This window comes from Microtus ochrogaster (assembly GCF_000317375.1).
Source record: "Microtus ochrogaster isolate Prairie Vole_2 chromosome 14 unlocalized genomic scaffold, MicOch1.0 chr14_random_1, whole genome shotgun sequence".
Lineage (NCBI taxonomy): Eukaryota > Metazoa > Chordata > Mammalia > Rodentia > Cricetidae > Microtus > Microtus ochrogaster.
This window is the reverse complement of record NW_004949096.1, coordinates 24,391,205-24,413,845: the sequence shown is the minus strand read 5'-3', so window position 1 is coordinate 24,413,845 and position 22,641 is coordinate 24,391,205. Positions and strand designations below refer to the sequence as shown.

General features: G+C 40.4%; 1 protein-coding gene across 1 annotated transcript; it reads right to left on the bottom strand.

The window, feature by feature from the left end:
• Window positions 1-781: 781 nt before the first annotated feature.
• Window positions 782-17,064, bottom strand: Arhgap11a (Rho GTPase activating protein 11A). The gene is made up of 12 exons (XM_005364215.3): window positions 16,929-17,064; window positions 14,384-14,454; window positions 12,254-12,350; window positions 11,730-11,983; window positions 10,841-11,004; window positions 10,170-10,316; window positions 9,006-9,080; window positions 7,958-8,125; window positions 5,957-6,083; window positions 5,399-5,504; window positions 3,280-3,418; window positions 782-2,978 (listed from the first exon to the last, which is right to left on the bottom strand). The coding sequence occupies exons 1-12, from the start codon at window positions 17,055-17,057 to the stop codon at window positions 1,462-1,464; spliced, it is 2,994 nt and encodes a 997-aa protein (XP_005364272.1). The 5' UTR covers window positions 17,058-17,064; the 3' UTR covers window positions 782-1,461.
• Window positions 17,065-22,641: the final 5,577 nt, after the last annotated feature.

Here is a 22,641-nt window from a genome sequence, read left to right as displayed (position 1 = left end):
GTAAAGCCTATGTAAATATTCCAAAATCTGGGCTATTTCTCTTCTAATCAATTTTAGGTAAGAGATCCACAACCTATTCCAGTCTGACCTAAAATGCCTGGCTAGTCTGTTTTGATCAGATAAATAAGAAGTTTAGGATTTAGTTTTTATGTAAACCATATACTAGCACTGGGGAAGGATTCCTAAGAAACACAGGAACGTAGAACTGAAAAAGAAGTCTTGGTAAGAGCGTTTGGAGCATTTATTGCTCTTGGTGTGGTTCTCAGCCCTGCAGAAAGGACCCAGGTTCAGTTTCCAGAACTACACAACAGTTCACAACCACCCAGGGTATCCAACCCCTCATCTCAGAGAACAGGCACACAAGTGTTATACTTACATGGGTGTACATACATAGATGCAGACAAAATACTCACATACATAAAATAAATCTAAAGAATAGCCACACATCTTCAAGTAGATCCCAGCAAACTTAAGGACTTAACTGAAGTTCCTCCTTCACACACACACACACACACACACACACACACACACACACACACACACACACGTGTATAATGCTTTGCATCTAAAATACAACACTCTGAGGCAAGACATTTTCCAGAAGTTATTTTTAATGTGTATGCTAAATAAATAACATTTAAACACAAGGTAAGACTATCAGATATTTATCTAAGTAAAATGTACAGAGGTACATTAACAAATCAAATTCTAAAATCAACCATCTTCATAGAAAAAAAAACCTTGATTAAAACTTTCAAGCTTAATTATTCCTCCTTAAAAACTTTATTTTCATATTGGATAAAACAGATCAAAATTACCTTCAAAAATGAAATATGCTTAAAATTACTCAATTACTTCAGCATCATAATGTATAAATGTAGCTAGTCATCATTCTGATTTAACCTCTGTCCTTAATTCAAAATTCAAGCGAAACTTTGTATACACCTTCAGGAGACACTAATCAAATTCCTCTGCCATGAACAGGAATAAGTGTTAGCGTACTGCTGAGGCAAATCAACACCTAGGATTTAGGTCAGGACAACAAACATGAATATAATACAAGACACAAGATTTGCAGGGCTAACCCATTCCCTTAACATAGTAGATTTGAAATGGACAATGTCCTTACTTGGAGGAATAACCAAAAACAGGCACAACTTCCTATCAGACATGCAAAACAAAAATCATGCCCCTTTTAAATAAATCTAGCCAACAATTCCTTTAAGAGTTAATTATAACCTTTGCTCCAAGAAATCACAATAAAGTTCAGTCTTCAGTAATAAAGAAAAACAAAGTAGCCTTAGGTGTAAGTACGGAAATACACACTGTTGCGGCAGCAAGACTGCTTCAGAGAAAAGCTGCTTACCCAGCATCCATAGCTACACACTCGCACACAACTACCCTGCAGACCATCCCACCAACTGCTAACCTTATTTACAGGGATGACAAGCACTGCATCCGTTACAAGTCTACAGGCTTACTCGTTGGCAGTAGGTGAGTCTTTCCAATAGGATTTTTGGGAGAACCTTTGTACCAGACCCTTTCTTTTTCTGATGGCTTCCTAAGAACTCTGTTTTTTATTCCAGCTGTATTATTTACAAATTTTGATCTATCATGATTAGTGAGATCATCCAAGGGAAACTTAATTTGGCCACCAGATTTGCTCTCCTGTTTACAGAGTCTAGTAGTTCCAAGAGAAGCATGGCCAGGATCTGGATGTCTCTTAATTTTTGAGAAAGATTTAGAAGCTAATTCAACACTTGATTTTGAAATTGCATCATTTGACTCATCACATGACATAGACGTCTGTGCTTCAGGACCTAATTTAGTAGAGGAACCAGAGGAGTATTTTGATGAACTTTCTACACAAGAGGGAAGAGCACCATCACAGCTCACTGACTTTACCAGAGGAGAAGCTGCATCGCCAAGGACTGCCAACTTCTGCCTCACAGGTTGCCTGCCATACTCCAACAAAGAATTAATTCTTCTGACAGACTGACGTACAGGAGTACGCTGGAATTTCAGAGGTGACTTCACTTTTGCTCTGTCTGGTTCATTTAGAGAAAGTTTATTAAACCATTGGATGTGATCAGAAACCTTTCCATGTTCCATCATTTGCGAAGCTCCGGGAACTGCAGTGTCGCATTTTCTCACCAGTGACCGCTGCTTAGTGAGCCTCTGGGGCTGAGGCTTTGAAAGGACAATCACAGGGCAGGTACTCTGCTCTAAAGAGGAGTGAGCCTCATCTTCCCCAGCAGCGCCACCTGCCTCAGAGACCTCCTCTGCTGCCACAGTCTCATTCCCTGCTGACTGAGTATTTAGTTGGTTCCTTGGGGACTGTGGTTCCTTTGTTTGCTCCTCACTGGGGAGTTCTTGCTGGATGAAGTCAGCTTTTGGTACTTCCGAATGGATGTCTTCTTCATGCTCCACCTTCATCTGAGTCGAGTGAAATTCTATACTTGCTTCTCTACTAAGTTGTGGACTTTGATATGAAGAGATCTCTCCTTCTGGAACGCAGCGCTCGCCTTCCCCAGGATGGTGCCCATCGTCTCCCTTTGCGCCCCTCACAGTCTCATCGCTGGCCTCACTTTCCTCCCCCTTGTCGGTTACTGATGACTGCCCCTGATTTATCAGTGTATGAAGATCACTCCCAGACTCAGAAAAGGCTTTCTGAATCTTCAGCAAGGTCTCAGAGGTCAGGTTACTTTCATCCCCACTAAGGACACTGCTGTCAGGTTGGCTGTGGATGGGGGAAGGTCTGAGCTCACGTGACACAACTGGTGAGCTTTCAACAGTAATATCGGGTTCCAAAGAAAAGTTCTTCACCTCAGGGTTGCTCATTATTGGAGAAGATCCATCTACACCCATGTCTTGAAAGCTTGAATTACTGGGTTCTGTCCAAGACATCCTGTAATCTGCTCCATCTAGTCCATCTGGAGTCAACAAGTGTTCCTCAGATTTACTCATCTTTTCTGCATCTAAAATAAACCAGGTGATGCTTTTAATACTTTATATCTTACCTAGTTTTGAAATATAATCCAAACATATGACAAGTAAAGGTACTGAGCATTAATTCCAAAACATTTAGGATGTTATAATTTAAGATAGGAATGGCATTCACAAGCACCCGCCAGTTGTTGACAGAAACCACACTGCCACGTCAAATATTTTCACCATCCAAATGAGAACTTTAAACTTCTACAACAATGTAATATATTTTATCTTAAAGAACTGATACTAAAATTTTGGATAAAATTCTACAGTATTGTGTAAATGTACCTTTCTTTAGCAATCTTTCATCAATATCTGGGCTAAAAAGCAGACCTGTTTTTACAGATTCAATCCTATTTTTTAGACTTTGTTGATTTGCTAGTCGTCGACCAACATTTTCATATCTATTGATGACAGAACATCCATTCTGTACAGAAAAGAAAATTTGAAAATGGTTTAGTTAAGCAAATCCAGTTAATCAAAAATATTAAGACCAATTAAGTATTACAAAGTATTAAAATTAACCAACTTTAAAAGTCTTATATAACAGAAGGATAACTTTGTTAGAAACACAATATTCTTGCCTGCTAGTGAAATGTGTAAACATCAGGTGATATTTTGTGAAATAAAATAAAAACGGCATAACATATTCATTATTACAAAAGCATAAATTCTTGTATTGTTTCTGTGCCAGCGTCTGTTGACAAACTGTGGAAAAGCAGGGGGTCGAGTGATAAAAATTTTGCCCTAATAGTATTTACATTCGAGGGTGAGATTTAGATCGAAAGAGTACATTAAAACAGATCAACATAATACAAGGTCAAAAGTGATATGGAGAAGGGCAAAGGAGGTAAGAAAGGTAAGGAGGTCATTGCTGGTGAGAGTGGAGTACAATTTCACACAGGATGATAAGAAGATAAAGAGCAGGAGCAAGAAAAGACTTGTGTGCAACAGCATTTCAGGGAGGAGTTACCAGTGCGCTCTCTCCAGCGGGAGGAGGCAGGGAGAAAGCACAGTGAGGAGGCGGAGTGCCAGGAAAAGAGCTCAGATCATGTGGGGCACTGCAGCTCAGTATAGGAGGCTGGGCTTTCATTCAGAATAAAAAGTGTCATTGCAGGGTTTAGGGCAGAAGAGCAATTTGACAACTTGCTTTTTTAAAAGGCTGTTTCTTGGGGGCAAGTATTGCAGAAAGGGGAGAAGCAGGTAGGCCCACTAGTAATTAACTGCAGTTAGCCAGAAAAGAAAATTTAGAGGCAGCTTAGAGCAGAAATCAAGCTGGCTTCTCTAACAGATAGGATGTGGCACATGAGAACACGGGTGAGGACCCAAGAGCGTGCACAGCGTAGCCTACATTACTGGAAGACCAAGCTGCATAACTGCAGTGGGTGACAGCAGGGAAAGAGGGCTTGGTTGTAGGGAGAGCTGCAGCAAGGAGCAGTGTGTACAACAGGTTTTGCCTAAACAGACATCCAAGGAAGGAATAAGCAGAAATCCAAGCTCAGTGCTCCAATACATGTTTAGCACAATAAAAGACAAACACTTCCCAAATTCAAACCAAACCTGCAAATGAAGACAGGTATTCAGCTTGTTTAGGAGAGTATTGCGATCCGGGGAATTTAATGTGAATGTCTTAGAAAAACAGCGATGCATATTATTACAAAGGAATTTCAAAAGTAATAGGAAAGTAAGCAAAAGAGGAGCAAGGAGTCTGGAGTCAAATGCTGCCCACAGGAGGAGAGTAGGCCTATTAATTGACAATTCTTGACTGCTTGATTGAAAAAATTGAAAATAGTGGTTTATTGTTTGTTTGGCTTTTGTTTTGTTTTGTTTTTTTGAGACAGGGTCTCACTATGTATCCCTGACTGACCCAAAATTCACTCTATAGACCAGGCCTTGAACTCACAGAGCTCCACCTGCCTCTGCCTCCTAATCTGGGATTTAAGGTGTGCACCCCACACCTTGATGGGAGCAGTTTTAGTGAAGCTCTGAGATAAAAATGTTGATAAAGAACAGTAGTGCACGGTTCATTAATCTGGAGGAAGGTAAATGTGAGAGAGTACTTTAAGTCTACAATTTCATGTTATTATGATATGTGTTATGCTAACTGATTAATAAAGCCATAACCACTATGATTTTCTTAATTGTAAGCCTGAATGATAGCATTTCCAGAGATTATTACAAGAGGGCTCTGGCCCAGCGAATGAATGAATCCATTAATTACTTACAGCCTTACTGGGAAAGATGGGAGCTGGAGCGAAGGGGATCTGCAGAGACCTGGACTGCACCCCTTTCTGATTCCTGTGCCTGTTTTCTAGCTGATGTGCCCCATCCTCCCCACCAGGATGAACGGACACCGACCAAAGGAATTTCTCCTTTGTGCAGCTTGTTGGGTAAACAAGATACTTACTGAATCTCTGTTTTTCCCCAGGCTAAATTTCAGACGAAGAGATCTTCGGACCTTTTCTTTACGACTGACCTTAGGAGAGAAGCAGCCTGCTTTTCCTGATTCTACCCTGAAGAGTGCAATTTAAAATGTCAGTTGCTGACATAAATATCAGAAATTCTTGCAAGATGAAAATCTAAGTCCAAAGAAATCTCACTGTTAGTAACTAATGACACCTTCAGATGACTTAAGCTTGAACACACTATGTATAAGAGCGTATCTGCACAGGAGAATGGCTTATCACCCTTACTCTCTTATAAACCAGGGTCGCCAAAACAGACTACTTGTAAAACTAACAAAATCTAAATTAAACAATAAACACAGACCATGATTTTTATCAAGGACAATGCATTCAATTTAGTACTTTTTTTCTTCTTTCTGATAGTATATGAAGGGCCTATAATTAATAAGAACATAAAGACTGAAAGGATTTAAAAATATGATTAAACTCTACTTTTGGTAGCATGACAATGCACACACCACTAGCCAGCCAGCGAAAAGACAATGTCTCGGAGAGACTACCTGTAAACCTTTTTGCTCGCAATCCTTTTACTTCGCCTTAGGTCTGTACTGATCAAGTGGTTTCCACTCATGGCGATAGGTGAGAGTGAACTCTGAGAAGACCCTTCAGGGCTGGTATCAAAGTGAACTATAAAAGGAAGACAGGCAAAGTAATGTGTCACACATACTTTCTTTTCAAAGTATAATACCGCAGCAAGTAGATTTAAGTCTAATTTCTGCCACTCAAGCCGCAACAAGAAACACAATTCCTGGTTAGAGGTTTCAGTTGTTATTGACTGACCAAAAGGGAAAACTATTAATCTCCTATTTAACAATTGCCAATTAAAGGTTAGATTACTAATCTTAAATTAGTTCTGCTTTAAACACTTATAATAAGGGAAGGATATACCCTACCAAACTTTGAAGAGCAAGCTGGGGAGACAACATAGAATTTGCCTATCATTTACTAAACGGTTTCAGGCTCTGGAAATACAGTTCTTTGATGAACATAAATATTACTGTCGGGATTATTAGAAGTGAGAAGGGACATATATGAATGGAAATATAAAATTGTTAAATATAAATGGAAACTTAAAAAATTAAACCCTTGAAAATTTTTGAATGTGAAAATTCAGGATATGATTGCCAGTCAAACATTTACCAAACAAGTACAGTACAAACAGAGGTACATACACACTTGACTCATGTCCTATGCATATGCAGTAAACTCCCAACAAACACAGACTGTCAATTCATTAGTTATTGATAAAAAATCCACAAGAGTCCAAAGTGGTATTTGTGGGCTTATTTAGTCATGAAATATGACTTCTGCATGCATTAGGCTAGGAACATTTTAGAGGTCAATTTAACATACCCAATGTGACTTAGTTATCTTGGAAATGTATGTGGTCACAAGAAGTAGTCAGAACAGGCAGAACAGTCAGAACAGGCAGAATGCTGGATGTTTCATGAAGAAAACACACTGGTGTTTCACATTTAAACTCAGTTCAAAATAACACAAGAGTATTTCCACTTCAGGGAGCAGCTAACAGAAAGACTACAATTCCCAATGGCCACTGGGAAGTTTTCCAAACGGGAGAGGATTTTAAATACCACACAGTATGAGGTTTCTTTAAGTCTCCAACCTCTGATGACTGAAGGCACCACAGACGTAGACATTGGCCTTCCTGCTGTCTAATGTAATAAGCCCTGAACAACCTGTGGGGGTTTTCCTTCTGGAAAAGCATGACTTGCTATTCTGTTCAATTTAAGCAGAGTATCAACCTTCAAAAGAAACAAAACCAAAAAGACTTTTGGGAAGAACTCATAAGTCAGCTCTTGTGCTCAAAACGATACATTCAATAGTGCCTGAAACAAACAATTATTAAAAACTAAGAGACTCACATTTTGATTAAATATGAATTTGAGATAGGGGACCCATGGGTTTTGGGTTTCATGCCTAGGTTTTGTTTCATTTCACTTTTGGTTGATGATAAAGTTAACGTAAGTCAATTTATATTCTGGTTGTGCTGTAAGTATAAACTAAGACTAAAACTGTGGCAACAAAAATGTATACTCTATAGCTAATGGTATTTTGAATGCTATTGAAATAAAGAAACGACAAACGTCTGAAACTATATGCTGATTGCCTTGCCAAGTTTTAAGGTTTTTGTAAATTTACTTGAATAACACTAAGGACTTGGAGGAACTTGTGGCTTTAGCTCATCTGATGATAACACTTGGATTCAGAGGAAACAGGACCCAGCATGCCCAGTCACACAAAACCTGAGCGCCTGTGCCGCCCACAGACGGCAAACTGCTCCGCTATTTACCATAAAACAAAAACATTTCATTTTTATTAAATTAGTGGGTTTTTAAAATAAGAGTAGATCTTATAAAATACAGAAATTTGGAAAAATGTAACTTTTGGCTCTTGTGGATGGTATTAGTCTAAGTAGTTATTTAGTGAGAACAGGCCCTCATGTTAATGTACAACCCAATGATAAAGATTCTCTTCGCTACCTGACACTGGAGTAGAATTGCTGCTGAAGAGGTGACTTGGCAGCAGCTCAAAGTTCAAGTTGTGTCTGATGGACTTCCTTTTCTTACTTGAGAAGGCATGCGAAGACTCTCCCGGCAGTTTACGCTTAACACTTGGTGTGAGAATCAATGGTGATACAGAGGCCTGGGCTGAAAACCACACAGAAACAACTTCTCCATACAGATGGTAACATACAAAGGCTTCAATTTCTTATAAGTGCTATTACTTAGAAGTTAACAAAAAAATGTGAGATCCATTTCCATGATCCAATAATACTTAACTAAATTAACCTTCTGTAATTATTTAAAATAAAAACAGCAAAGTTACAAAGATTCTTTTTTCCTTTATTGTTTGAGATGGGGTTTTCTTACTATGTAGCCCAGACAGAACTTGAACATGAGATTCTTCTGCCTTGTTCTCCCAAGTGCTGGGGTTTGGAACAGAAGCAAGCATATTGGGCTTAGCGGGCTCTTACAAAGCAGTAGTAGTAACTTAAACTAAATAGAGCAATGGGCAGATATAGTACAGAGGAAAGAATATCAATACAGGGAAGAAAACTATAGTTAAGATAAAGAGATAACTAACTCTGCTATTTGTTTCTCATAAGTGAGCATTAAATCATTTCACTGAAAAACAAAACATTATGTTCTCTATATTTGCCGAATACATTTACCAGCAAGCAAATACAGAAGGTGTAATTTTCTTATTCTGACACAAAGTGAAATTGAGCCATTTTTAAATGTTCTAAGTTATAAGCAACTGAAAATCATAATTAGAATTATTTTAAAAATGACAACAGATAAAGAAATCATAACCTTAGAGTTTTGAGTTTGTCACATTCAATGTAACTAGTAATATAACTATACACAGTACAAAACTTTTAAGGAAATTAGCACTGAAATTTGATTATTAAATTAAGCAATTATAAATATTTTTACATGGCACTAAAAACATTTTCATGTTTTTATATGTTTAATTTCATATAAATTAAAATTTCATGTTTAATATGTTTATGTAACAAATACCTACCAGTTCTATCTTGCTGAGGTGTAATAGAGGGTGTTCTGCTAGACTTAAGTTTATTTAGGGCTCCATTAACAAAATCTGAAATGTAAGGCATATATAGTCACATAAGCAATTAATGTAAAATAATCAGCCTTGGACCAATAGAAAAGATAACCCAGGTCTTAAGAAATATTTACATTTGTGGCAGGAAGTTTTATAGATAGAAGTGTGTTCTAGAAGTCAAAAGAAGAAAGCAAGCAATTTACCCTACAGATCTCAGAACCCAACTCTCATGTACAGACTGGCCTCTAGAACTGCGATTTCTAAGCCATTCAGTTTGCATCCTTTGAGACTGTGTTCTGCTTAAACACAGCCGCCTTATGAAAATAACAGGGAAGTAATAAAATGAACCTACAAATACAGTTAACAGGGAAGGGGCAGCCTCCAGTCAGCACCTAGGGCAGGTAAGAAAAAATCCACAAATGTGACGAGGGACAGACTTTTCTATCTGAGGCCTAAATCAGCTTTCTGATGGTAACACAACTAAGTTCTTCAAAGATCTGATACCTATATTGTTGCCATACCCTCTTACCATCCTCTCCACCTCCGGTGACAGTTCTTCAAATTAGATCATGTCATACCTCTAGTTATAACCCTTCAACATTTAGCCAACCAGGTCCTGGTCCCAGTCTGTCTTTGGCCTGGCTTCTAGCTCCACATCATACCATCAAATATACACAGTGAACACATCACTCAGAGCACACCGATCTGTAGTTAGGATAGACTTGTATCTATTCTACATTTCTCAACTGATACAGAATCTACGTTTTCTGCTCTTTCACTCAATTTCTCTGTATTCTACCCACCCTCAAGACCCATATTGAGGGCTGAGGATGTAGTTCAGAGGCTTAGTGCTTGCCTAACCTGTTTGAGACCCTAGTTCAATTCTCACAATAAAAATAAATAAATAAGGCTTAGTTTGAGTTCCTCTTTGATGAAACTGTGGTGATAACAGTCCAGGTAATATTCTGTTAAATATCAGATTGTATTATCACTTGAACTTCTAATATGCCCATGTTTTATTTCTCTAACTAGGCATCCAACAGACACATACCACAGCTGACGATGATGTTGGTATTTTAGATATAGTCTCAGTACCACCCTAAAATGAGACATAACATCGATTACCTCCAACGCTTTGTCTTCTTTTTCTCTTACATTCACCAGGAGTTTCATATTCCCCTTCTTCAAAGGCTTCCAGGGATGGGGTAGTACAGAGACCATCAATACCTAACATGGCTGGTATCTTTTCCAGGATAAAATCTGGCACACGTCCTAAATCAAAATGTTCATAATTATTCCTTCCTTCTATATCCCAAAGTAATAATATAGTCCCTTTCTAACAGTTGCCTTCAGCTGGAAGCCAGGATCACCCTCATTGAAATAAATTCTACTACTTTGTTGAGAGAAAGCCCATTGTTTGTTCTTCCCCATCACCTGGCTAGCTTAACCCCCGAATAATCACACAGAAACTATATTCATTTAAACACTGCCTAGTCCATTAGTTCTAGCCTCTTATTGGCTAATTTTTATATCTTGATTCAACCCATTTCTATTAAATCTGTTTATCATCACGTGACTGTTGCTTACCGGCAAGATTCTAACCTATGTCCATCTCAGGCAGGAGATTATTGGCGTCTGCCACTCTGCCCTTCTTCCCAGCATTCAGTTCTGTCTACTCTGCCTACCTAAGCTTTGCCCTATCAAAAGGCCAAGGCAGTTTCTTTATTCAACCAATGAAAGCAACACAGACAGAAGGACCTCCTATACCACTACTTGACAATGAAACTACCTCTTACCAATATCCGGTGCACAATCAATGAGAGTCTGCACTACTGCTGCCTGCAAGCGTAGCTTTTTCTCTGTGTTAGCAGACATTTTCTCATGGCCTTCACTTGTCTGAAGAAGATTCGGTGCAAATATCACTGCAAGATTGCTGCTATCCATTTTATTCTCACTTGCCCTAATGATGAAAGGCTTTATTAAATGGTAGAAAAGGTAGAACTACAGGAAGTTAAAATAACAAATTGAGGACATATTCTTTACCTGTTAACTATAAGTAAAACAGCCCTCATCTATCCACCCACCTAAGTGGCCTGAAGAAGGAAGAACAAAGGAAAGACAGGAGCACTAAGACTATCACTTAAATAAAGAGTCTGTCTACTATGGGAAGGCCTGCCTGAGTTCCAGCCTTAGCACCACAAATAAAAGAACAGAAGAACCCAAAATATACAGTCCCATAGATTTAAATATAAGTGATACTAACCAGTTCACACTTTGTTCTTTCACACAGATTAAGTTTGTTTATCTGCATTTTAGAGCCATATAGAAAATGAAGCATTAGAAGGCAGCTTCAATTATAAACAAAACAAGTAGGTTCACTGACAGTAGGAAGAGGAAAATGAAGAAACACAGACAAATGCTTTAAAAACAAAACAACCAGAATCCATCCAGTGGACAATGAGTCTTGTAAATACCAATAAACCCCCAAGGCAACCCTAATCAAGACTCTAATGACAAAAAGTGTTAAATCAGTTGGTATACTATTTCTTAAATTACACAGGGTATATTTCCTATAGTAAATACTCATTAAATATTTTTTCATTCCAAATTAAATTTATTAACTACTAGGAACATCTTTAGATAGCTGAGAAATTAAATTCATTAAGGCTTTTAGTTATCACTTACCTAAGAGAAACATTCTTAAGAAAGTTAAAGAAGTATCTTAATACATCAACTGTAGGATCTGCCACCAGACATGACAACAACAATGTGGCTTTATTCTTTTCCTCCGCCCCTAACTGTTGCGCTTTGAACAGTGCTTCATGAAGATCAGTCGGTAGGACAGGCTCTGGCAGCTCCCTGAAGAACTGCTTAAGCAGACCTGCAACATCACAGGGAAGTGCAGAAGACAGGCAGGCTTCACCATGGTCCAGTTTACTCTGCAAAGACACAGGAATCTTGAGCACTCTAGAAACATAAATACTGTAGTGGTCATCGTATCTAAAAGGGTTCTCCTAACTCTTGTTTAAAATACTAGTCCTTTCTAAAAGGCTAAAAGTAACAACACTGGGTTTTCTTATTGTATAATATTTTATAAGAATGAAGAGCACAAATTTGAAAGCATGCTAAATTTTGAGAAAAATATTTCAACTATAAAAATCAAATCAGAAACAGTACTAATGAAAAAGTATAGTTCAAAATATGCTTACCTTTAGTGCCTTCAGACGAATAACAGACCCTGACTTCCTAAATAGCCCTTCTGTATGAATATGCTCTTCTAAAGATGTGCATGCATCAACAAGAAAGCTGAAAGAGAAATCATGTTCTTTCAAGGGTCTAGACACACAATACCTTCATTCTATTGCCAAAATACATAAGCAGGGAGGCATTATGCCTTTTCAGCTCCAATGTCAAAACTCCACTTGATCTTGTAACAAAATGTTTACTTGTTCTCCTTGCTACCTAACTTTTCCTCTAAGGTCTATAACTTCACACAGGGCAACCTCAATATGTGCCATATCCAGCAAGGCTCCAGGGAAAGAACTGACAAGGGTGACAAAAGAATGAAGAAGACAGCTACAAAGAGCTGGGGTCAGGTGGACTGGCCCCCTCCTCAAGCTCAGTGTTTGTTATATAGACTTGTACAGGGAGGTGAGGTATTGCACACTGCTGAACAAGCAGGCAGGGCTAGTACATACAGAAGAACAAAGAAGCAGAGTTTACGGTATACAGCTGATCAAGGAGACAAGTCTAGCTAATCTTCATAGGGTAGTCTTCATTCCAGGTAGGGTGAAAGGCTATGGAGGCCATTTTCCGAACTCACTGTCAACACCTGTCCTCAGTCCCCCAAAGAAGGCTTTGTCATCTTCTTCTGAGCCTCACCCTAAGAAAGGCTTTTCCAGTCCTCCATGGGGTCCTTCATGACTATGGCCAGAGCAGCACATACTCAATAGGAATTCACACACTGGGTTTTCTGTTTGACACAAATGTCTACACATAGCAAGTCTACATTCTTTTCTGCCTCTCTTCATAACACAACATAACTTGCCTTGTTTATCACATCCCCATCTCTCCCTAGCCCTCGATTGGACACATTCATCCTCACGACTTCAAACAGCTTCCACCAAGGACACCAATAACCTTTGTCTCACCAAATCGACCGTCAATCCATTGTCTCCTCATATTGCTTGGCTCATCGACACATCTGACTGCTCGTCTGTTCTAAAATGTCCTTTTCGCCACCCCTCTGGTTTTTTGCTATCTCCCTAAACTGTTCTTTCTCAAGGTTTTTATGTTCTTCCTCTTCTACTTGGTGTCTACATGTGTTCAAAGATATTTACGAAGACAAAGTTTCATGTAGCCCAGACTGGTCTCACAGTTGCTGTGTGGCCAGGGTGACTTCCACTCTCCATTGGCCAAGTGCTGGGATTCAAGTATTCACCAGCTGCCTGCCTGGTCTTCTCTATTGGCTGTCTCTCCGTGGGTGGTGACCTGGCACAGCATGCATAGCTTTACATAGCTAATCCTACATCCCCCCAAACAACATCAAGTTCTTCTCAGTCTAACATTTTTTCCTAGGAAAAGTAGAATCCTCTGTCCTTATAATCATTCTTATATTAAGGGGTGAAGGTTCAGTTTTACCTATGAACTGATCTCAACCAATGTTAACGTTAGATTCAACAGCTGGCATCAAAAATCTAGAAAGTATGCCAGCTACAAGCAGTGATAGAGCTGAGTGCCTGAATGTCAGCCCTAGAACAGGGTAGATGACAGCTGCTTGTGCTTACTTACAGGGAGTCCAGAGATAACAGCAAAGTCTCTGTCATTACTCCTGGATCTACGACTCTGAAACTGTTATACCAGCAACTGCATGACATGTGTGTGTGTGTGTGTGCCCCAGCACCCATGCTGGAGTCAGAGACAATTCTGTAAAGCCAGGTTCTCTCCCTCCACCTCTATACATGGGTTTGGCACCACCTTATGGTCCTTTACCCACTAAATCATCTTATTAGCCCGATGTTTTTATTTTTTATAACAAATAATGATCAGAAATGAAATAATGTGGTTTTAAGCAAATGCATACATCATCCAACTATTTTTGAAACCTTTGAAACTATTTTTAAAGCCGGGCGGTGGTGGCGCACGCCTTTAATCCCAGCACTTGGGAGGCAGAGGCAGGTGGATCTCTGTGAGTTCGATCTAACAGAGCTAGTGCCAGGACAGGCTCCAAAGCCACAGAGAAACCCTGTCTCGAAAAAACCAAAAAAAAAAAAAAAAAAAAAAGAAACTATTTTTAAGACCTGTTTGAAATATTCTCTTCATTTTTGAAGACTGCTTACCTTGGAATGTGTCCATATTCTGGAACAACTGAATGAGGCAATGAGTTAAAAGGAACTCCAAATATCTTACCCTAAAATGACAAACTCAGTTACTCAACATAGTATTTATTAGGCACTAAATAAAATCCTTAACATTAGGCAAAGATCTTAGGAAATGAAAAATTTATTTCCTAAATGAAATAAAATGAAAACATTATCAGAAATGAACTCCAAGCTATCAATCAATGCAAAACAATTATTTGAAGTACATTTAATGTCCTACAAGACATTAAGCTAGATCTTTTGAGTAGAAAGACACCAAGATAAAACCACTGCCTTCAAATAACCTTGTTCATTCAGCCAGTTTTTGACCTTGTTATGGGAAACTGATACAATTAGTACTTAATTCTTAGACCAAATTTACTCCAAATATTAGCACCCTAATTCCTATGCTCTATATTTCTTTAAAGACCTCGTTTATACTTTTCTCTAGTCATCTAACTCCCATAAAAGACTAAGTCAAGTGGTAAGTAAAACAGTAACTCCTAAATTCTTGTCACCTTTGAGTGCTTCTAAAATGTATTTGATGTGTGTATTTTTAGACCTTGTAACTTTTCCACACTGTACAGCAGAATGCAAACATTGAAGACAATTTCCAGTTAGCTACCTTGAGACCCACTTTTAAAGAATATACATTCAGTTTACAACACCAAAGATCCTAAAAGTACATTTGTGTTTTAGGCGTTTTTGTTTTTGTTTTGCCATTATCTTCCTACTTCTTCCTACACGACTACAAACTTCCTAAAAATGCGTCACTGAGTATGTGATTGAAAGTTAAGCCTGTGTATGTCTGCATTCTAAACACTAAATCAGTGCACCCCATCTCGTACTGATTCAGCTCAAGATGTACCTGCTCTCCATAACTGCTAAGTACTTCTGATTGAGATCACTCTGATTGAATAATTAATGATTCAACACAGTAATGAAATTTTACTAGTCCTGGTTCTACCACTTGGCTGGTTCTGACAAATATTCAAGCAAAAAAAGAAGATCCAATCAAGTACAGTTAGAACTTAGGTTCCCACTGGCAAGATCATCACTTTTCAAACCCTGGCATTTCTAGTTTGCAGCTATTCAATCATTATTGAGTCACTATAACATTCTCTGTCTCTTATTTCTGAACCTGAATCTTATGTCATCGTGTCATAAATAAAACTGTATCCCATCAGAATATGTTATAGCATTCATAGCTGAATTTATACTGCAAAACCGCTAATTAGAACATGGATAACTGTCATAGCTGAATAGGTGGCAGGTGACAGGTACTGTGCTAGACCTACTTACAGAACTTAGCAGGAATCACCATTTTACAGAATAAGGAACTGAAGCTTAATGAGAACAAACAAGACCAGCAGCCCACATTCATAGTTAGCTGTAAAGTCGGGCCTGGCTCTAAAGGCACGTGTCAGGATTTATTAGTTGAGGAATGAAAGAAACAAAAGCAAATACCTATACTGAAGGTTATGGGAAGACAGTTTTACCAAACAAGGAGTAAGCACTGTAGAGCCGGGTGGTGGGGGCACACCTTTAATCCCAGCACTTGAGAAGCACTGGCACGCAAATCTGTGTGAGTTCAAGGCTAGCCTGGTCTACAAGAGCTAGTACTTCCAGAACAGCTAGGACTGTTACACAGGGAAACTCTGTGTCCCCGAAAAACAAAAAACAAACAAACAAAAAAGAATCACTGTAAATTTTAACCACAGGTTAAGCAGGTGTGGTGACAAACCTCTCTAATCCCAACACTAGAGAGGTGGAAGAGCTCCAGGCAGCCTAGGCTAGTGAGTTCAAAGTCAACCTGGGCTACAAAGTACTCCTTATCAAACAACACAATTATGCAAATTAATTTTATTAGCGTTTGCGTTCAAATACTACAAAGTACTAATAAATTACCCACATACTTTTAAAATGACTTATATTCAGTTCTTCACAATGGAAGTCTTGATTTCTCAATAAAGATTAAAATCTCACCCCAAATACTCACTACTAAATTTAAAAAAAGATAGAAAGAAAATGGCCCAGTGAGATGGTTTGATGAGTAGAGTAGTTGCTGCTCAGCCTAGCACCTGAATTTGATCCCCAAGGGCCACATAACGTTAATAGGAGAGAACTAATTCTGACCCCCAGATGCATGCCTGTGGCATCAGTGGGCCTGGGTACACAAAAAGTAACTGAAGGGAGGGATCATGAAACTTTAGAAGTATGATCTCAGTGATATTATTAAACAAATAAAAAAAAAAAACCTTCAACTCACTCTTGATGCTTAATTTGCTTATTAAAAAACACAAAAACCGGATTTGTTTGCAGCTAACGCTTACACTGATAAGGAGACCAGAAAGTGTGCAACAGCGAGAAAATAATGCAATTTTCAACGCCGAAAAGTCTCTGAAAAAAAGAGAAAAACATAGACAAACGACCACACAAGATTGAATTTGACACTTCTAACCACGTGTCTTTCCTGACCCAACGTAACCGACGGGTGTCCCCATCCCTACAAGTTTCCACTTACCCTTATTTCCGTGACGGCAGTTTCCCGTCTTCTGCGATCACACTGCCCGCGGCCACCCTTGACCTTAATGCCGTACACAGCCCGCAGCTGCTGCAGCAGGGCCAACCTGACCAACCTCCGATCCCACATCCCGAACACGTCTCCCACTCTCCGAGGCCGACTCTGGGTCCTGACTTTCGTTTGCCACCAAGTCTTCCAATTCCCAAACACCTTCAGGCTTGCGCCCCGCTCCGCTGCCCTTCGGCCACCTCTGGCACTATTCCGGCCCCAGGCCCTGGCCACTTCCACGGCTTCTCTTCGATCCACGTCCACAGACCTTCTTCTCTCCGGACACACTTCACTCTCGTTTCACTTCCACCGACCTTCTCTCCGGGACCCTCGGCCCTGTCAGCCACTCACACAACCCTCCCTTCTCCCTTCGACCCTTCTGTTTCCTGAGACCGGCGCCTGCTGCGAGCTCCTCACGCTTCGGGACGCTGCCACCTCTCCTCTCCCACGCACGATGGCCTTGGTCGCTCAGATCGTCACCTCGTCCCTCCAGCCGGGCCAGCCGGCTGCTCGGGGATCTCCCCACCCAGTCCCGGTCCCCGCCCGGGCTGGTCCCCGCCGTCACCCCGTGTCACACGCTGCCCGTCCCTTAGCCCATCAGCCTGCATGCGGCCCCCGCCTGCAAAAGCTCAGCGGCTCGGTGCAAATGCCTCCGCCCCACCTTCTCTGCACACATCGGGCCCGCGGCGACCGCACCTGGGTAGCCTCAGCCAAGCTCAAACGCCAGCGCCAAAGAGCGCTCCGCAGCTGATTGGCCCGCTCCTGTTTTCAAAATGAGGACCCCTCGGGGTGGCCAGGAGCTGCCTGTCCGGAAGGTTCCGGCGCAACGTGTGTGGTGTGCAGGCTTAAAGAATGTGGAAAGAGAGTGGTTCCACATTCTCTTTGCCAGTTTCTTTGGAAGGAAATGGCTAAAGCGTGTCTGAATATATTTGCTCTGCTCTTCAAACAGTATACTTCGGGCATTCGAATAGACACCTCATTCTCACCCCCCCCCCCGTTTCCTTTCTTGACAGAAGCTGAAGGACCTGTCACCTAGAAAACCGCTTCTACGGAAGCTGGCGTGAATCAACTTTAGTTATAAATCGTTTGCGAGACCCTGACCCCAAGGTCCTAGTTGGGAATTGGAACCGTGAGCCATTGATCCTTATTCGGAAACGGACGATAGTGTTTTCTTGCATAAGTAGTTAAGTCCAACAAAGATGCCTTGTCTCGAGAGAGGAGTAGAGGAATCCGGCGTCTTAGGGAGGCGGCTGCTGTAATACTTTCTTTCTATGGGATTTGGTTAAAGGACCAGGAGTCCCGTTAACCATTGCCGTGGCCATTACTGAAATCTCGACTGTCTGATCTACATGCAGGACTCACCACCTCAGCTTCTGTTTACCGAGCTGTCTTTCCATTTTCAAACGCCAGTAATCTCACCACCGAGTTCTGTTGCCGGGATGGGAAATGTGCTCAACTACATAATATAATATTTACTTATATGCCCCATGCAGACTTAAAACAGCAACTGGATTTATTCTATTTTATTATGTATTTTGTTTCTCCAGTGGGTTACAAAAAAAAAAAAAACATGAAAAGGAATGGAGACTGGATAAGAGCAACCTTGGCGAGTTGGGAATAGGATAAAAGACAATAAACTCCACTGGTTCTCAACCTTAATATTTTCACCCTTTAAAACGATATCTCATGTTATGGTGACCCCACAACCATAAAATTATTTTATTATTACTTCATAAGTGTCATTTTGTTACTGTTATGAATTATAATGAAAATATCTGATATGCGACTAGGGTTTGCCACCCACATGTTGAGAAACACTGGTGGGCAGAGCACTGGGCAATCAATGAGACCTGAGGGAGGGAGAACCAGTTTTCTCCAGAAATTAGCTCTCAGATAGGTTACCCAATCCCAAGTGGTCAACCCAGAACACATGTACAACAAGGGACTGGCGCAAGTATGGTCCAGAGGAAGTCCATCACCTTCATCGTGACACCACCGTCATCACCATCATGACAGCGAGCATAGCAGCGAGCATGGCAGCAGGAATATAAGCATGGTGCTGAAGCAGTCGCTGAGAGATTACATTTTGCTCACAAACAGGAAACAGAGGGAGCTACCTCAAAAGGGCACCAATCTTTTGAAACCTCAGAGCATGACCCCAGTGACATACTTCCTCCAGCAAGGCCATATGCCCAAATCCTCCCCAAACAGCCAGTATCCTGGACTAAAGTTAACTGAAGGGGGGAACCTCAATTGAGAAAATGGCCCCACATGTTCCAGTTGTAGGGCATTTTTTTAAAAATTAGTGATTGATAAGGGAGAATCCATCCTTTTGTGGGTGGTTCCATCCCTGGGATGATGGTCCTGGGTTCTATAAGAAAACAGGTTGAGCAAGCCATGAAGAGCAAGCCAATAGGTAGTACTCTTCTATGGCCTCTGCGTTTGCTCCTGCCTCCAGGTTCCTGCCCTGTTTGAGTTCCTGTACTGACTTCCTTCAATGATTAACAGTGATATGGAAGTCTAAACCAAATAAACCCTTTCTCCCCAAATTGCTTATCTGATCTTGGTGTTTCATTGCAGCAGCAGAAACTGTAACTAAAACAATTTGGTACCAGTGTAGAGGGGTATTACTATGACGATGTTTTGGGGAGGATTGTGGAAGGATGCTGGAACTTTGAGCTAGAAAAGCCGTTGAGTGTTAAGAGTTCAGTGAGATTTTTTTTTTTTTTTTGTAGAAGCTTAGAAGATAAGAAGGTTGAGAGCAGATGGAGGCCTGACTTCTGAAGTTTCAGAGGGAAGTTTAAAGACTCTAACAGGGTCATTCTCTGCTTTGAATTAAACATTAAAATTCTGCTATCCTGGTTAGCTGGGACTGAAGAGTCTGCAATGATTAACAAGGGACTGGCACCACTGAAGTGAAACCTTTGTATTTCGGAGACAATTGATGCTGGTCAGCTGGAGCTAAGAAATTAGTGGTGAACAAGAAAAGAACAGCATCACTGAGGTGACATCTTCCGGAACTGTTTCCCGAGAGTCAGCACACAGAAGCTGCGTCCCAGAGGTGATCAGGGTTGTACCTTGCGCTGGCAAGCCAAACCTGGTAGTAGAAGAATCACCCAAGTGGCATTGGTTTTGAAGGCTTGAAGGAGCTGAGGCTTGCCACTGCAAGAGGCCAGGAAAAGCCATTGGTGAAGGTGCAGTCTCAATGGCAGTTGAAGGCCTAGGACTGAAGGGGTCACATTAAGAAGCTAATGCTTAACACCATGAGGACATCCTGTGAGAAGCTATGGTTAGCTGAGTGTAGCTCAGCTGCAGCAGAAAACCCCGGATGCCAGCATCATACGATGACCATTAAGAGCAGCAGCAGCAGTGCTGCTGAGCCAGCTGGAGTACAGCAAACAAGTCATGTGTGCTGTTGAGGGCAGAGCTGGAGAAGCAATTCAGGCTTCTTGGGGGAGTCCAGAAGATTATAATTAAATCCCAGATAACTGGACATTAAGTTGTTTATACTGTTGGATTTGGATTTTGCTTGGTTCAGACTGTGACTGTGCCCTAGTTCTCTTCTCCTGAAGAAGGTATTTAATTTAATTTTGACTTTTGCAGGAGCCCACAGTTGAAAGACTTTGAACTTTTAAAAGAGATTGTGAATTTTAGAGAGATGGAATATATTAAAGAGATTGAAATTTTCATATGTTTAAAGTTTTAAAGACTGTGAGACTTTTAAAGTTATGTTTTAATTTGAAATCTCAGGGATGCACAGGAAAGCAAAGGCGTGCCTTAATAATGATGTGTTTGTGTATCAAGCTGACAAGAGACCACTTGTGCTGGCTAATCTTATGTCAACTTGACATATAAACAAAAGTTATCTGAAAGGAGGGAACCATAATTAAGAAAATACCTCGATAAAGATCTGGTTATATGGCATTTTCTTAATTAGTGATTGATAGGGGAGGGCCCAGCCAATTTTGGGTGTTTCCATCCCTGGGCTGGTGGTCCTGGGTTCTATCAGAAAGCAGGTTGAACAACCATGGGAAGCAAACTAGTAAGCAGCACCCCCTCCATGGCTTCTGCATCAGCTCCTGCATCCAAGTTATTTCCTGTTGTGGAAAATTATTTTTAGGTGTGTTCCTTTTGTTTATGCTGTAGAACATTTGTTTAATGGTGTAAAGGTGTGTTGCCTTTGTTTATGATGCATTTGTTTAACTGTGAAGCTGTGATTCTTTGCCTGTCAAAAACACCTGATGGTTTAATAAAGAGATGAATGGCCAATAACAAGGCAGGATAAAGAACAGGCAGGGCTAGCAGGCAGAGAATATAAATAGAAGGAGAACTGTGGGAGAGAGGAGGAGCAAGAAAACAAGGAAAGGAGGATACCAAGGGCCAGTCACCCAGCAACACAGCCATCCACAGAGTAAAAAGGAAAGTAAGACATACAGAAGAAAAGAAAAAAGTTCTGAGGCAAAAGGTAGTCGGGATAATTTAAGTTAAGGAGAGCTGTCTAGCAACAAGCCAAACTGAGGCTGGCCATTTATATTAAGAATAAGCATCTTGCTGGGCGGTGGTGGCGCATGCCTTTAATCCCAGCACTCGGGAGGCAGAGGCAGGCGGATCTCTGTGAGTTCGAGACCAGCCTGGTCTATGAGAGCTAGTTCCAGGACAGGCTCCAAAACCACAGAGAAACCCTGTCTCGGGAAAAAAAAAAAAAAGAATAAGCATCTTGTGTGATTTATTTGGGAGCTAGGTGGCAGACCCCCAAAGGGTCCAAAGAGCTCAAGAACAAAGAACAAAAGCTAAATGAATAAAACATTCACATAATTTCCCTGTTTGAGTTCCTGTCCTGACTTCCTTCAGTGATGAATAATGACATGGAAGTGTAAGTCAAATAAACCCTTTCTCCTCAACTGCTTTGGTCATGGCATTTCATTGAAGCAATAGACACCCTAATGAATACAGAAGTGATATGGAAGTGTCTTAGTTAGGATTTCTGTTACTGTGAAGAGACACCATGACAATGACTACTCTTATAAAGGAAAATGTTTAATTGGGTGACTTAAAATTTCAGAGGTTTAGTCCATTATCATTATGACAGAACATGGCAGAATACAGACAGACATGGTGCTGGAGCTGAGAGTCCTACATCTTGATCAGCAGAAAACTGGAAGTGACCTAAGATACTGGGCATGGCTTGAGTATATATGCAATCTCAAAACCCACCTCCATGGTGACACACTTCCTCCACCAAGGCCACACCTACTCCTATGAGCTTATGGGGACCAATTACAACCAAATTACCACATTCTACTCCTTAGCCCCTATAAGCTTGTAACAATATAATAACAGAAAATGCTTTTAGTCCAACTTCAAAATTCCTCATAGTCTATAACAGTCTCAACAATGTTTTAAAATCCACAGTTCAAAGTCTCTTCTGAGATACAACAGTCTATTAACTGTAATCCCTTATGAAATAAAGATTTAGAAAGCAGATCAATACTTCTAGCATGTAATGGCCCAAGATATACATTACTATTCCAAAATGTAGGGAAGGGAGAATAGTGTAGAAACGTGAAACCAATGTAAGACCTAAAACCAGGTGGGCAAGCTCCAAACTGCATTTTCATGTCTAATGTCAAAATGCTCTTCAAATCTCCAACTTCTTTTTTTTTTT